This window comes from Tachypleus tridentatus, chromosome 6 (genome assembly GCF_004210375.1).
Source record: "Tachypleus tridentatus isolate NWPU-2018 chromosome 6, ASM421037v1, whole genome shotgun sequence".
NCBI classification, from domain to species: domain Eukaryota; kingdom Metazoa; phylum Arthropoda; class Merostomata; order Xiphosura; family Limulidae; genus Tachypleus; species Tachypleus tridentatus.
Genome location: NC_134830.1, coordinates 113,306,805 through 113,321,825, shown reverse-complemented (window position 1 = coordinate 113,321,825; position 15,021 = coordinate 113,306,805). Strand labels below are relative to the sequence as shown.

Genomic DNA, 15,021 nt, shown 5'->3' with positions numbered 1-15,021 from the left:
TGAAATGTGTTAAAACAGTGGCATCAATTTCAGGATGTCTTCCTTTTCTTGGGCCAGAAAACGACTTTGTACTTTTCTTGCAAGAAAATAACTTGGTTTTTATACCATGTCAACGACGTACATTTACTTCACTCACTGTATACTTTTTTTTATAGGCTGCACGATTCCCAATCTGTTCGGCGCACAAAATAACTTTTATTTTAAATTCGGCATCGTACGTACGCTTTTCCATGGTTAAAAAAAAACAAAAAAAACAATAAAATAACGCGTGAACAAAAGGTAAGTCAAAGATTGAGGACGGTGAAATACAATTACACCGCTAGAGGCGCTGGCATCGTCAAATTTGACGTTTTGTACTTTTTTAGTCTTTCCAAGTTACGTTCTTTTTAAGATATAATCAAATCAGTTTAATGCAGAATTTATTTCAAAAATTTGTGTTGTTCGAAGAAAGTGTTTTCGAGACTTTCAAAGGAGTTCAAATCGTAATTCGAGGGTCGCGGATTCGAATCCCTGTCGCACCAAACATGCTCGCCCTTTCAGCCATGGGGGTTTTATAATGTGGCAGTTATTCCCACTATTCGTTGGTAAAGGAGTAGCCCAAGAGTTGGCAGTGGGTGGTGATGACTAGCTGCCTTCCCTCTAGTCTTACACTGCTAAATTAGGGATGGCTAGCGCAGATATCCCTCGTGTAGCTTTTCGCGAAATTCAGAAACCAAACAAACCTTTTGATTTTAATTTACTTATCAGTATCAGTATTCTCTAGAAATATTATATATATAATAGCTCTGCTAGGCTGTTGTATAATGAATGGGTAAATGTCAAACAAATATCTTTATTATCAACAAAATGCAGCACATAAATAGATTATTTAAAATAGTCCTGAATATTATTCTGTTACTTCAACTATCTTTTATATAAAGCAGAGATTATTTATGAATGTATTAGTTTTTTGTCTTCAATAAAACAACAGCAATTGTGGACTGGTATTTGTGCAGATGGGGCAGTTGGTTAACACTGAATGACACTTCATATGTTGTTGTCTTATTCTATTGCTTCCCTACAGTAATCAGAGAAACATAGTACTAAATCTGTTATACATTTTCTCAACAATAACAAAAAAATGTGGGCCAACATATATGTGGGACACTTAAATAGGGTGCTAAATACTACATATATGTCACCTACCTCTCCTAACTGCCTTCTGCAATAGAGAAAATTATTTCTAACTGTGCATTTTTCATAATAAAATTATCCAAACCAGCACAAATACAGTTACCTGAAAGGGAGCAATTAATAAACAGTTGCACAGCAGTCAAGGAATAATTATTGAACATAACTGAAAAAACAAAACAAAAAACAATTCGAACAATGTAATCAAATGGCAATTTGTGGATAACTGAAGCTTTCAAATCTTTATAGTATCAGTGAAAAACTTCAAATATAACAAGATATACAGCATGTATAGACTTTATTTAAAAAGTGAGTTACACTTTACAATGATTAAGATGCTACACAACTTGTGATATATGCATTTTTAAGTTATTATTTTAAATTATTACAGAAGAAAGTGTAATTATTTTAATTTAGATGAATAAAATCCTTAGAAAAATTTATTTATAAACATATCTTGTATGAAGAAATACTTAGCATAATTCAATTTCCCACATCTGATCGTTCTAGGCACTACTGTATGTTTAATGTATTACTACTCTTTACACTTCCCTTGGTAAAGCCTCATTTTTCTTTTTGTTTTGTTTTTCTCTTGTAGGTGAGGGTGGGTATTTCTGAAAGTGACAATTGGAGTTGTACTTTGAGATTGTTCATATAATTTTATTTTTAGTGAATGTATCATCTTCAATGATCTGGAACAATTCATTAGTTTTTAAGCTATTCACCTTTGCATAGTTGTTTTCCTCAGAAATACAAATTATTATACATGAGTCCATCTAAAGCAAAACACCCCCACATACTGGGTTAAAATGTACTGCACTTAAAAGAGTGAAGTTAATTGGATAAGAAATTAAAATCATGTTCTTCAAATATATATATAGTATTTAAAATGCCAAAGATAATTGCTGCATAATGATAGAAAGTTTACCTTCACATTTTTATTCATAGAAAATTAACACCATAAAAATTTACAACTAACTTCTCATATTTTACCATTGTTCCTCTGCACTAGCAAAGCTTTTCTGGGGTAGATGAACCGAAATGGTATCTCAATGAAAGCAAGGTTTCTAAGTTTCAATTACTTATATATCACTTTCATTCCATATGTTCTTAAACTAATAGACAATATATATATATATGTAAAAACGGCTCGTTTGCATTGAAAAAATATTTTACATAGAAGAGCGAACAACGTTTCGACCTTCTTCGGTCATCGTCAGGTTCACAAAGAAAGAGGTAACTGCCCGGAAGCTGACCACATGTTTGAAAATGGTTGTGTAACCGATAGGGTCGGTATGTAGAGGGCGGTGTTAGATGTTTGAATATATAATTTTATATTATTTTATTATTATTATTTATTGTATTATTTTTTAATGTAGATATAAAGGTGTTCCTTTGTATAGGTTTGTTTTGGGCTTAAGTTGTATAAGTAAGGCTTCTTTAATTTTGCATTTGTTTATGTTTGATTCTTTATTTAGTATTTGAGTGTTTTCTATGGTTATGTTGTGTTTATTTGACTTGCAGTGTTCGAAAACGTATGCAGGTGACTTTTTATGTTCTTTGAATCTGGTTTCCATTTTTCTATTTGTTTCTCCAGTATAGAAGTCGTGGCAGTTATCACATTGTATTTTATAAATAATGTTGGTGTGGTGTTTGTCAGTGTAGTTTTTACATAGTATAGACCTTAGTTTTGTGCCTGGGTTTTGAATAAATTTGGTAATAACTGGAATGTCACATTTTGTTACTAGTTTTTACCAAATGTTGGCAATTTTTTTTCTGCTGATGTCGGGAATATATGGTATGCAGCAGTATATGGTTTCGTGATTTTTTGATTCGTGAGATATATTTTCCTTTGTTGGTTGATTTTGCTTTCTGTCTTGGTGTGTGCATATAATGTTTTCTATGGTTTGTGGAGGAAACTTATTGAAGTTGATGAAGTATTGTTTTATTTTGTCTACTTCATCGTTAATTTTATCTGGTAAGCATAGTTTTATGACTGTGGTTATTTGGTTTCTTAGTATGTTGAATTTTTGTTTTGTTTCATGTGCTGAGTCCCAAGAAATGTATAGTCCAGTATGGGTGATTTTTCGGTGTATTTCTGTTTTATATTGTGTGTCAGTTCTTGTAATTTTGAGGTTAAGAAATGATATTTGATTGTTTTCTTCCTGTTCATATGTGAAGTTAATGTTAAGGTGTATAGAGTTAATGTGATTGAAAAAATTAAGTGTGTGTTCTGTAGATCTGAATCCCACAACTGTGTCATCTACATATCTGTGCCAGTACAGTGGTGGATGCAATGCTGTGTTAATTGCTTGTGTTTCAACTTGTGTCATAAAAATATTGGCTAGAACTGGTGATACTGGGTTGCCCATGCTTAGACCATTTGTTTGTATATAGTTGTGGTTGTTGAACATGAAGTTTGTCTTCATCGTGGTGAATTTTATGAGGGTTGCTAATTGGTTTGCTGGGAATGTTTATAGATGGGTTAGGGTCTCGGATATAGAGTTCTAAGGCTATCTTGTTTTCTTAACACTAAGAATGACAGAGACAAAAAGATCTGCCACAACAAAAAACTAAGATGCAAACAACAAAAAAGACATCACGACAAACCATTGACTAACCTCATAATTAACAGATCCGACATACAATTAAACACGGACGAGATACATCTACTTAACAAAGGACTCAACTTCGCAATAGCACCTAAGTACATTCCAACCTTAGAAATCAAAACATGTTTAGAATATCATAGAATATCATTTAGAACCAATACAAAGGAACACCTTTATACCTATATTAAAAATAATAAAATAAATAATATAAAATTATATATTCAAACATCTGGTCAGCTTCCTGTCAGTTACCTCTCTTTTTTTGTGAACCTGACGATGACCGAAGAAGTTCGAAATGTTGTTCGCTCCTCTACCTAAAATATTTTCTCAACCCAAACGAGCTGTTTTTACATATATATTTCTCTACAAGTGGGTTTCCTCGACATCACTGAATAGATGATATAATTGCTAGTATTTTCTAGGCTTCATCAGTACAAAGCGACTTATTTTACTATCAGTAAACAACTGACGAGTCTTGTGACAATGTACTAACATTTATTTAATTACTACACAACCAGTTCACCAAAGAGTAAGCTATTATTATAGTAAATCACTACTTGAAAAAGTTTGTGGTCTTTAGGATTCAAACTTTGTTTTTTTACCTAATAAAATAGTACATTTTTTTATAATTACTCTGTAAGGCTTGTCGTTAAAACAACTGTCTTCCTTCTGCCATGATGTGTGTGAATTAATTAAAGCTATCCAATTAGTCAAGTGCAGAAATAATGGGAAGGAAACTTGAACTTACAAGGAATGATGTTCATTTTATTCCACATAATTAACTAATTCAAAATGTTCAACTAGAAATCACAGATAGTTCAGAATAAAATATTAATTTTAATTTCTTTACTAAAGACAGAATTATTTTTTTTTTGCAAGCCAAACATCCATATTCACAAGAGTACCTCACTTCTGTGACTGGCAAAGCAGTGATAGGTCAGATGAGTACAGTACTTAAAATGTAAGTGTTAAGGTTTCTGTGGATTAGTTTCCATTGTATGACTTAATACATCTGTCAATACTTAAGAGAAGATTGAGGAATTACACGTATGAGCTGTAGAGAAGTACCTTGTGACTGAGTACATGCTGAAATACAAAACAAGTATGCTTACAACAGAAATCATTAAGGTACAACTGTGATGGCATTTGAATTTAAAGTCTAGAGAAACCTGAATATTTTATAATGAAATACACATACATAAACAAAGAAAAAAGGGCTGAATTAAAATGGTGCAAAATGTGCTCTCTGGATGTAAGTCAGGTGTTTGTGTCACAACTCTTTGCAGTTCCTGCTCACTCCAAAACTATTCATGTACAACAGTTATTTCACAATATGGATTAGAAATTACAAGTCAACCAACAACCAGTTGCAACTGAAGTGAAAAATGTGGTTTTTAAAATTTTATCAGTTTTCTATTCTATTCTCTGTAACTTCTTCACTAACACATTGATAGCACATAACTGCTGAACTAGTTGCACATGTAAATTTAACTAAATGAAACTCTGTGATAATTACATCACAGTTGTAAGTTGAAGTCTTCCTTTTTTTTCTTTATACAATACTTGGTATGGTTATTGAGCAACTCACATTTTAATGAATATTTTTAGAGCTTCCATGAGTAATTTCACAGGTAAACAGTAAGATTTTTTAAAACTTTTATCTTATCTCTGTTTATGTTTTAAAGGAACTTTAGATTTGTTAATTAATAAAACCACATATCAGGTGTATTTCACTCTTTATTCACACTTGCCATAGTTATACCATTTTAAACACCCATAATCCATGTAATAAAGACTAGTATTTTCACTTACTTGTATACTTTAATCTTGTTTCTAGATATTACCAGTAATTGCAATACAAATATAGATTCTCGTGTATAGACAATGACCAGTTGTCCACACATTTTAAAAGTTCTTATTTTAACTTACTGTTGCACATTGTAGAGCATGCATTATAACACTCATATTTATCAGTTTCAGTACTTAGGAAATTGTAACAAGTTGATTTTATTGGATTTTTCCAATATTAATGTTACAAACCTTCTTCAATATAAACCAATTTAATAAGACCTTGTTTTTACAAACTTATAACTGTGCTGGGCACAACTTACATTTATTAGACAAGGATGCTTAACAGCTCAAAGTTAACATACTACAGCTGAAGATACACAAAAATATTTTATACAGTGTACACTAAGTTCTTATAAATTATTTTGTCAACAATCTACCTCATATATATTTGTACTGATGTCATCAAGATCTGCACTTTTATTAGGAATAGTAAAAGCAATGAAGCACATATCAAATTATTTAAAAATAGTTTTCAAATTTACATCCTCAGATTTATATACAAGCAACATGATATGTCCCCCACCCAATAAACTATTGTGCCAGACTGTAGAACTTAAGTCCCTTAAATACTTCAACCAAGTCTGATGCTCTGAATAATCTGGAATAAGGCTGTAAAAGTTAAAAAGTTTACATTAGTCTGAGTTTACTTTAATTTCAAGAAACTTAGTTTGATTACTAATAAATGCATGCTGTAGAACCAATGTTACCAAACTTCCAACACTGCTTTATTCATATAACTTACATGAGCCAAGTACAGACTTGCTTTATGCATTAATATAATAACAATCCATATATCAGTACTATTTCATATCACTGCATAATTTAAATAAATGACATTACAGTAATTACGACGAATGCATCTATGACAAATGTGTGTGCTGTGACGGGTGATTGGAACCCACAAAACTGAATACAAGTTTGTCCTTTAACAAGAAGAAAGCAAAATTAACTAGACATATAAATTACAAAAGATACAAGTTAAGAGAAAAATAATGTCCTATTAAACAGTGTTAAGGATACCCTGTCTTTATTATTAAACACATCATAAATAATTTAAGGATAAGGAACCTTTTGGTTCCTTTAGGCCATTTTAAGACTAAACTTTTAAATGAAAGTAAAACATTCAAACCTAGCCTTTATCATTCAGATATTTAGCAAGCCTTCCTTTAAAATTACTTCAGCCACCACATCTGAAAGCAACCTCTTCCAAAGGCCAATCACTCTCTTAAAAAATAAAGCTCTCTCATCCAAAGATGATTCCTACCTGCAAAAATTTCTACATATGTCTTCTAGTCCTACCATTCTCATTATTACATACAAATAAGATGATGCATCAACACCATCAATTTTAACCACTTCAATCGGATCTCTTCCAACTTTCTCTTTCAAGAGAAAACAAAGACTTTAATCTGCCATCGTATGTCAACTTTTTAATCACAATTATCATCCTAATAACCTTCCAAAACCTTTCCAACAACTCAATGTCCTTCTTAAGGTAAGAAACCCAAGACTGAACACAATACTCCAAATCCACCCGAACTAATGACCTATGCAATGAAATTACAATCTTTTTAGAGTTATATCAAATATTTTTATAAGTACAACCTAAAATCCTATATGTTCTGCCATGACATCAGCACATTGTTTAGATGGCTTAAGAAACCAATCAGCTAGAATGTCAAAATATTTTTCTTCTATAATGCCTTTCATAATATTCCAATCAAAATATATTCTCATAACTGAAACAGTGATATCCTACATGTATTATTTTGCATTTATTATAATTAAAAGCCATCTGCCATTTATTCACAAAACACTAAATAAGCCAAATTATTTTGTAAAGCAGAAGCAGCATTTTCACAACCAGTTACACCCATTTCAAGAACTACAATACCAGTCTAACCTTAAAAAAAAAAAAAGATGATCTTCCCAGTGGGGCATATGTAAATCTTCAAATTTACAACACTAAAATTAGAGGTTTGATTCTCCTCAGTGGACACAGCAAATAACCCAAGAGCCCCAGGTTGCTGACTCATGACCTATGTATTTTATTGACGTAAATTAAAAAGAGCAAAAATTCTAACATTAAGCCTTGAGATAATACTCTGTACTCAGTTTGTAATAACCTTCAACTTTCTACCATCCAAACACTTTTCCATTCTATAAGCCAACCAACCTCTCCCTCACATCAACAGATAATTGTTTAACACTTTTTTTCTTTTTGTGAAACCTTACTGAATACTTTCTAAATATCTAGATATACTAAATCCACTTCCTTACTCTCATCTACACAGACAGTAACTTTTTTCACTTATGTTCAAAAATTAGTGAAACTGTAACAACTATACAAGAAAATTTTAAACCTTAAAATTAATATACTGAATCTTCAACCTTCTTCAAAACCCTTAGGAAAATATTGTCTTGCCCAGAAGCTTTATTATTCTCTGAACTTCCCACTTTTTTCTTCATGAGCTCATAACTAATGTGATAATCTAATTATTGTAAAAATAGAACAAAACTAGAAAAGAATAATCCACTCATCTAATATTCATCAATTACGAACCTTTCTATATAACCTTAAATTTGTCTTACCCTTAGTGCATTTAAAGAATTAATTACTATTCATTTTCACATTTTCAGTCAATGTTTTTCCATATAATTTCTTAATATCCTGTTTGAGCAATTTATTGACCTTCTCAGATTCTCTTAGTCCCTGATTCTATAAATTATTCTTAAGTCTATAATGCTCTTCTTTGATTTTATCATTCACTCCTTTCATTAGCCAACCTAGTTTATTTATATGCAACCACTCCCACCCCCACAAGGAGTGTGACTATCTTAAATATCTATCTACAGAATTACAGATGGCAGGTAAAAATTAGTTATACATATAATCATTTAATGAGTGGCCCTTGTTGATCAATTCCAGTTACACTTATAATAGCCTACTCCTTGATACCAATCCTAGATTACTACAGTTAGTTGTGGACATAGAAGTCACCCCTTAATACCAATCCTGGTTTATTATAATAATAGTGATAAACTCAGCTAGCCTAAGAGCAAGAGCAAAAATTATATTACCCCTCCAATAAACAAACTTACCATACCAAAGTTGTATGACAAGTATTGATAGTAACAAAAAAGATGGTTTATTTCAATATTGCCAATGATAAGATAGGTAGCAAAGTTAAATGTTTTGTCTTTAGTCAGTAACCTTTGACCTTCGGCTTCCTTACAAGCAGCAGTGCAATCAAATACTTCAACTGTATTTTTACGATAACAGTTAACAGTGGAATGGGTAACTCCTCCCCCTCAACCATTGGATTTTTTTTATTTTATAATGATAAATATGGCATATTTGTGTTTATATATTTTGTCATTATATTTCATTTTACACAGAAACCAAATTTCTATTTTTCAGAATAATGAATAACCTTCTAAAAGCCTAATCATAATGGTTCTTCCCCATCCACATGAGAGATCTCCTGAGAAGTTTGATCATATTGTACCATTCAGAACTTTACATAACAAAAAGAATGTGTCAACAAACATACTGATGCTATAACCCACTGAACCATTTACTAAATTAAAAAAACTCGGTTAGCTTTTCTCTTTTTATAATTGGCTCACAATAATAACTACCCTGTAAATATGTATGCATAAATTAATTATATTGCAACAATATTTAACAGCTAGCTTCTAAAAACTTACAAAGCAAATTATAAAGAATAATTATGTGAAGAAAATGTATATTAAAAATAGTTTATAACATTAACTTACCGGATCCACAAACAACAAATACAAACAAGCCAAGTAGCCAGGGTCTAACAGGGTATTTCTCATCTTTAGGTTTCTGGAACAAAACAAAAGTGATAGGGTTTTAGTCAGACATTTAAGTCAGAAGTTTTGAAGAAACACTAGCTTTATCCATTTTTTTTAAGAGCCAACAAGTAAAATTATACATAAATTAAAAAAGTAAAACAAATCAAAATTTCTACAAGAGAAAAACTTGTGTTGGCAGTATTGGCCAACATAACTTTGGATGCATATATACATCCTAGGGGTAATGAATGTGTTAAAGATTATTCCAAGTAATAGTTTAAAGTGAAGACCCCTCTTCCAACTTATGCAAGTATCTATGTCCTCTTGAGATTGGATTACCACACTCCAGGGTGTGGATATACAGTGAAACTGTTATAAGCTTCTAGGACACAGCAATTGCCATAAGTAACCTTCATGTCAGTAAAATAATTAGCATCATTATTAGCTTTCTACATTTAGTTTCAGTAAAAATGTCCAACTACATATGCAATATACATCACTAAAGATATATTATATACTAGTTATGAAGGGGTGAAATTAAGTCATTTCAACTGTGATACCTGCACATTAAGTTCTGCATCACCACTGTAAATTTCTTTCCTAAAATTGTAAATAAGTATTCATGCCAAACTGCAAATGAAATAATGACTTACTTAAAATATAAAAACTGCCATTTACAGACTTTTAAATATCTGTATATTCTTAATGGTAAAATAAACAAACTTATGATAAATAAATGTTTGACAAAATAGTTAAAAAACCAATTGCACTATTCCACTCTCATATAATTTGCTGCTAGTACACAAAATAGAAAACTAACCAGTTGAAGAAGTAGAGGCTGATTTATACAGTATAGTTAGAGATAAAAGAAAACTAATGAAACCACTGGAACTAGTACAGATATCTCAAACAGTGACAAGTTCTCAAGCAAGATTAATCCTTCTTATCACTACAGAGAATTGAAATTGCAGCATGAGTTGCCTTACAAATCTTGAAGCCCTTAAAATGAACAATAATTCTTGTATAATTGAATTGCTGGTATTTTCCTACTATTAATTCATTCAAGTTTACAGTGTTAGATTACTGAAAATTTGAAAAATGTGTTAAGATTTAAGAATAACCCCTGATGATACTATGAATTAAAAAAATAAATATAGTGACTATCATTAGGCAAGCATCCTAGTGGCTCAGCATCATGTCTGAAAGCTTATCTAGAAAACCATGGTAAGTATAGTGTAGTTTGTGCTTAACAATAAAATAAACAAATTACCCAAAATTTCACCCTAGGCAACGGTATGATTTTTTTAGAATATTTCTAGCAAATGAGAGGAAATCCACCAAATACGTTGTATATATTCTATGATGCAGAACATTAAATAATACATAATTTTATGAGAAAATCTACTACAGGTGACAGAATTCACAAGAGTATATTGAAAAGGTACATGGGCATTTTCTTAGCCTAAAGTGTGATGTGCATTTGGAAACATACTTAAAGGGATATGCAAAAATTTATAAAATGCTGCACTGATTTATATTGCAGCTACACTTACAATATTCAACAAAAGTGAGAATGCTTGCAATTATTTCAGTTTACAGCTATGAAAAAACCAAAAAATAAAAATCTTGTATTGATAGCTAATATTACAACAACAGTGTGACAAAATTCAGAATGTGTGTGTGTGTTTCTTATAGCAAAGCCACATCGGGCTATCTGCTAAGTCCATCAAGGGGAATCAAATCCCTGATTTTAAATCCGTAGACTTACTGCTGTACCAGTGGGGGACAAAATTCAGAATAAATCAACTTAAACTTTTTGAGAATGAGATAACTTAACAAAAACAGAAATAACGATCAGTAAAATAAATGTTTGGTACAAAACATATAGTACTAGTCTATATCCAATATTACAGTATGGTGAATTTTAATTTTCATTACAATAAAAAAAAATACTCCTACATTACAATTGTCAGTTCATTTATTGGTGTTAAATTCTTCATACAAAAATCTTGTTTTTCTTTTCATATTTACAACCAAAATTTAGTTTAAGGTACATTCAATATCTACATTATATATGTAAAAAAAACAAACTTGAAGATGACCAAAGAAGGTCAAAACTTTGTTCACTCCTTTACATAGTGCTTTCTCTACCCATACCAGCCTTTTTTTTTTTACATATATAATTTTCTATACAAGTGGGTTTTCTCGTCATCATGGATGAATATCTACGTGTTCTACATACACAGCAAACTACCAAATAACATAGGACTTGCTCAGCTAGTTTCCAGAAGTTTCACCATGTTGTTTTGAGACAGTGGATGATGTTCAACAATCTGCAAGTTCATGCATCTCAGGACATGATCATCAGCTACTGTAGAAACTTGTACTACCTCCATTCATATATATATATGTATGTATACACGTGTGTGTGTGTGTGTGTGTGTGTACACATACACATGCCTAAGAGGAATGATCAATCATTTTCCTTTTATATCAAATAGCTCTTATCAAGGAAAAATGGTAAATGATGCTATAACTGTCACGCATGCTGATTAACATTCAATTCTGTGCTGTGTAGTATACAAAAGATTTGATTTATTCATGTTAAAAAATATGTACAACATGAAAGGTCCCAAGTGTTAAGAAAGTTAACTAAAATAAGTATTCAACACATTTCATTCAATATAGCAAAGTTATTTTGAAAGTTTAGAAAACTGTGAACTACCTGAAAAAACACCTTTAGTTTTGGAATTAATGAGTTATCATTCTGGGCTCATTTGAGATCATAATAAAAGTTTTTAGAGGCCAAATTGATGTGTTAATGTAAAAAAAATATAAACAAATAAAACTTTTTATGGACGTCCATATGCAATACATGTAGTTTCTCATCTTCCATATAAAGTAGATATTGTTCGATGTTTACACTTCTGAATTAATAATGTTCATTGGACATGTTATCAAACAATAAATTATCTTCATGAAATTGTAATTTTGAGAAACAAAATATACATAAGATTTACAAAACCTATATCTCTTAAATAATTCAATGAAAAGAATATTATTCCATCTCATCACTCATTTTACACAGTAATTATATTCTTTAAAAATAATTATATATAGAGAAAGACAACTCTGCATTCAAGTTTTTTAGTTTAACTGTATATTATTACTAGTATTAACATCAGCAAGTATTAAACAAACTTAAATTTGTTCTGATGTATGAATCACTTTGTCAGTGTTAATTCACTGTAGAATTTGATGTTAATTTTGTTTATATCTGCAATTCTGAAATGGTCATTTAAATTTTGAACTCGCGTAACTTGTAATATCTACGAAACTCAAAATCTCCGTTTGTTTGTTTGTTGTACTATGTATATCAATAGTAATAGTATTAGTAATAATAATATAGTAAAAGACAGAAAGTGAAATCTCAGAAAATTAAATAAAACTTACAACTATATAAAAATGAATTCAGCTCCCAGTAATAGTTACAGTTCGTCTTGATGTGCTTCATTTCTCGTTTTTTTAAGTGTAAACTAATAATTTTAAAACTTCACATATAGCCTACCGTATAATATGGTTACTGATACTATTTGCATCAAAACCTTGTACCAGGTACGTCCTATAAACATATAATAAATTGTTTATCAACTTACCGTACTTTTGGGTACATTTCCACGTAGTACAACATTTTTGCTTGCTTTATCATTTGCAACCTTCATTCTTTGACTCTGAACCATTCCGAGTTCTTTAATCGTACCAGAGTCAAAAAATATAGACTAAATCTACAAAACTCTGAATCTCAAAATTACACGTAGACTACACTTTGAAACTGTTCCCTATTATTTTTAAATATATCATCATAAAGTGGGGATAAAGGGGTCGTTACTTTCCCATATTAAAACTTGACAACTAATTGTCTCTTTTATCCTTCAAATAAAAAACAACAACAAAGGATTTATTGCGTCCCAGTTCACTAAATCACATTCTCTATGTTGTTTATTTCTCTAAAAATATATACAACATTTATAAAATAAAACTAATATAATATAATTGCGGAGGAAAAGTTAGTCTTTGAAACCACAAATCTAGTAGCATTCCGCAGTATAAATTAATACACAATAGTGGCGAGATATAAATAATTTCTAGAGGTCCAATGCGTTCGTTATTAAGACAAATTATTATATTTTTAGTTTCTGTATTGAAATATAAACAGGATATGTTTTAAATAGTCAAAACATTTCAAAGACATCGTGTAATTCTTATAAATGCCACGTGTACTTACACGTGTCTTTATCATATACCAGTAATATTGACCAGTCATATATATTATGAACTAGATATTCAGACAATAAAAAACTGAAGTATTTAATTGTTAATACGTGATGTTGGCAACTAACCAAGGTCACTACACTTGAAAAAATAAAGCTAATTTTATATTGAAATATATTCTTGAACTGCTCTGTAAATTAGATAGGTTCAAATAAAACTGATCTGGCGATTATAATTAATAAAACATACTGAGAGAAAGATAAATTTTGTGAAAACATCAGGAAAGGCGTCTTCACAAGGAATCATTGTGAATAAATTAAGATTTAAAGACAAACCAATCCGTAATCTTCTAGATAGCATAACTGTATATACTTAAGGTATTTTATATCCCTATCAAATTAACATTAATTTCTCTAAAGAAATTAACTTTAAGAATTGTAAATATACGAATCAGATAATATTAATTTGTTTCTGAAACAAGTACTGAGTCTGAAATAAACTACTGCAGATTCTTTGCTATCAGACATGTAATTATATTCTCAGAGGAATTTAAAAGATGTATTAACATAAATGATCCAGTAATTATTTTAAAACACACTAAAATGTTTCTGTCTCCCTTTTACTTCGGTTACTTAGGTTAAATCTACAAATATTTGGACGGCTATCCTCATTAAACTGATTCTAAGATTCACGTAAAAGCTAACAAGAAAGTTAATTAAGATCATGATAACAAGATGTTTTGGATTTGCCAAGAGAACTGTAAATCAATCTGACTCAGGCATAAATAAAAGTTTTAAAGAAAATATTAAAAAAACTAAACATTTATGTGAAGACACACAGAACCAGAATGTTTCAATTTACCTAACCACCCATGTCAATCGAATGCAGGAAGGAATATTATATTTTCCATCAACTTTTATTCACATAGGATCGACATAACAGGTAGCCACTCAAAAGCCCTTTCAGGCCCAAGAGTAGCCAAATAGTTGGCGGTGGGTGGTGATGGCTAGCTGCCTTCCTTCTAATTTTACACTTCTAAATTAGGGACAGTTAGCGCAGATAGCTCTTGTGTAGCTTTGAACGAAGTTCAAAAACAAACAAACAAACCAAAGACTTATCCACACGCTAGTCAAATATAAAGAAATATGCGCTCACGTTAAAACTTCAGTGCATCTTGTTTGTCTAAAATTTATAACTAAATGTGCCATTTTGTTTAGATATATATTTTTAAAAATGTATGAATAAAGAAATATTTATATTCTAAGTTATAAATGAAGCATCTTAATTAATTAAT

General features: G+C 30.6%; 1 protein-coding gene across 9 annotated transcripts in view; it reads right to left on the bottom strand.

Annotated features, from left to right (window-relative positions):
• LOC143253339 (stress-associated endoplasmic reticulum protein 2-like) overlaps window positions 1-13,855 on the bottom strand; it is a 41,589-nt gene extending 27,734 nt beyond the window's left edge. The window contains exons 1-3 of one of the 9 annotated variants that reach the window (XM_076507067.1): window positions 13,112-13,690; window positions 9,414-9,486; window positions 1,071-1,784 (exon numbers count right to left, since the gene is read on the bottom strand). In XM_076507067.1, coding sequence (XP_076363182.1) covers window positions 1,735-1,784; window positions 9,414-9,486; window positions 13,112-13,195 — 207 coding nt within the window. In that variant the 5' untranslated portion in view covers window positions 13,196-13,690 and the 3' untranslated portion in view covers window positions 1,071-1,734. Of the gene's footprint in view, window positions 1-1,070; window positions 1,785-4,528; window positions 4,869-5,506; window positions 8,126-9,413; window positions 9,487-13,111; window positions 13,702-13,740 lie in introns of those variants that run through there. The other 8 variants (XM_076507064.1, XM_076507066.1, XM_076507059.1 and 5 more) reach the window with 8 other exon arrangements.
• Between the last annotated feature and the right edge of the window lie 1,166 nt (window positions 13,856-15,021).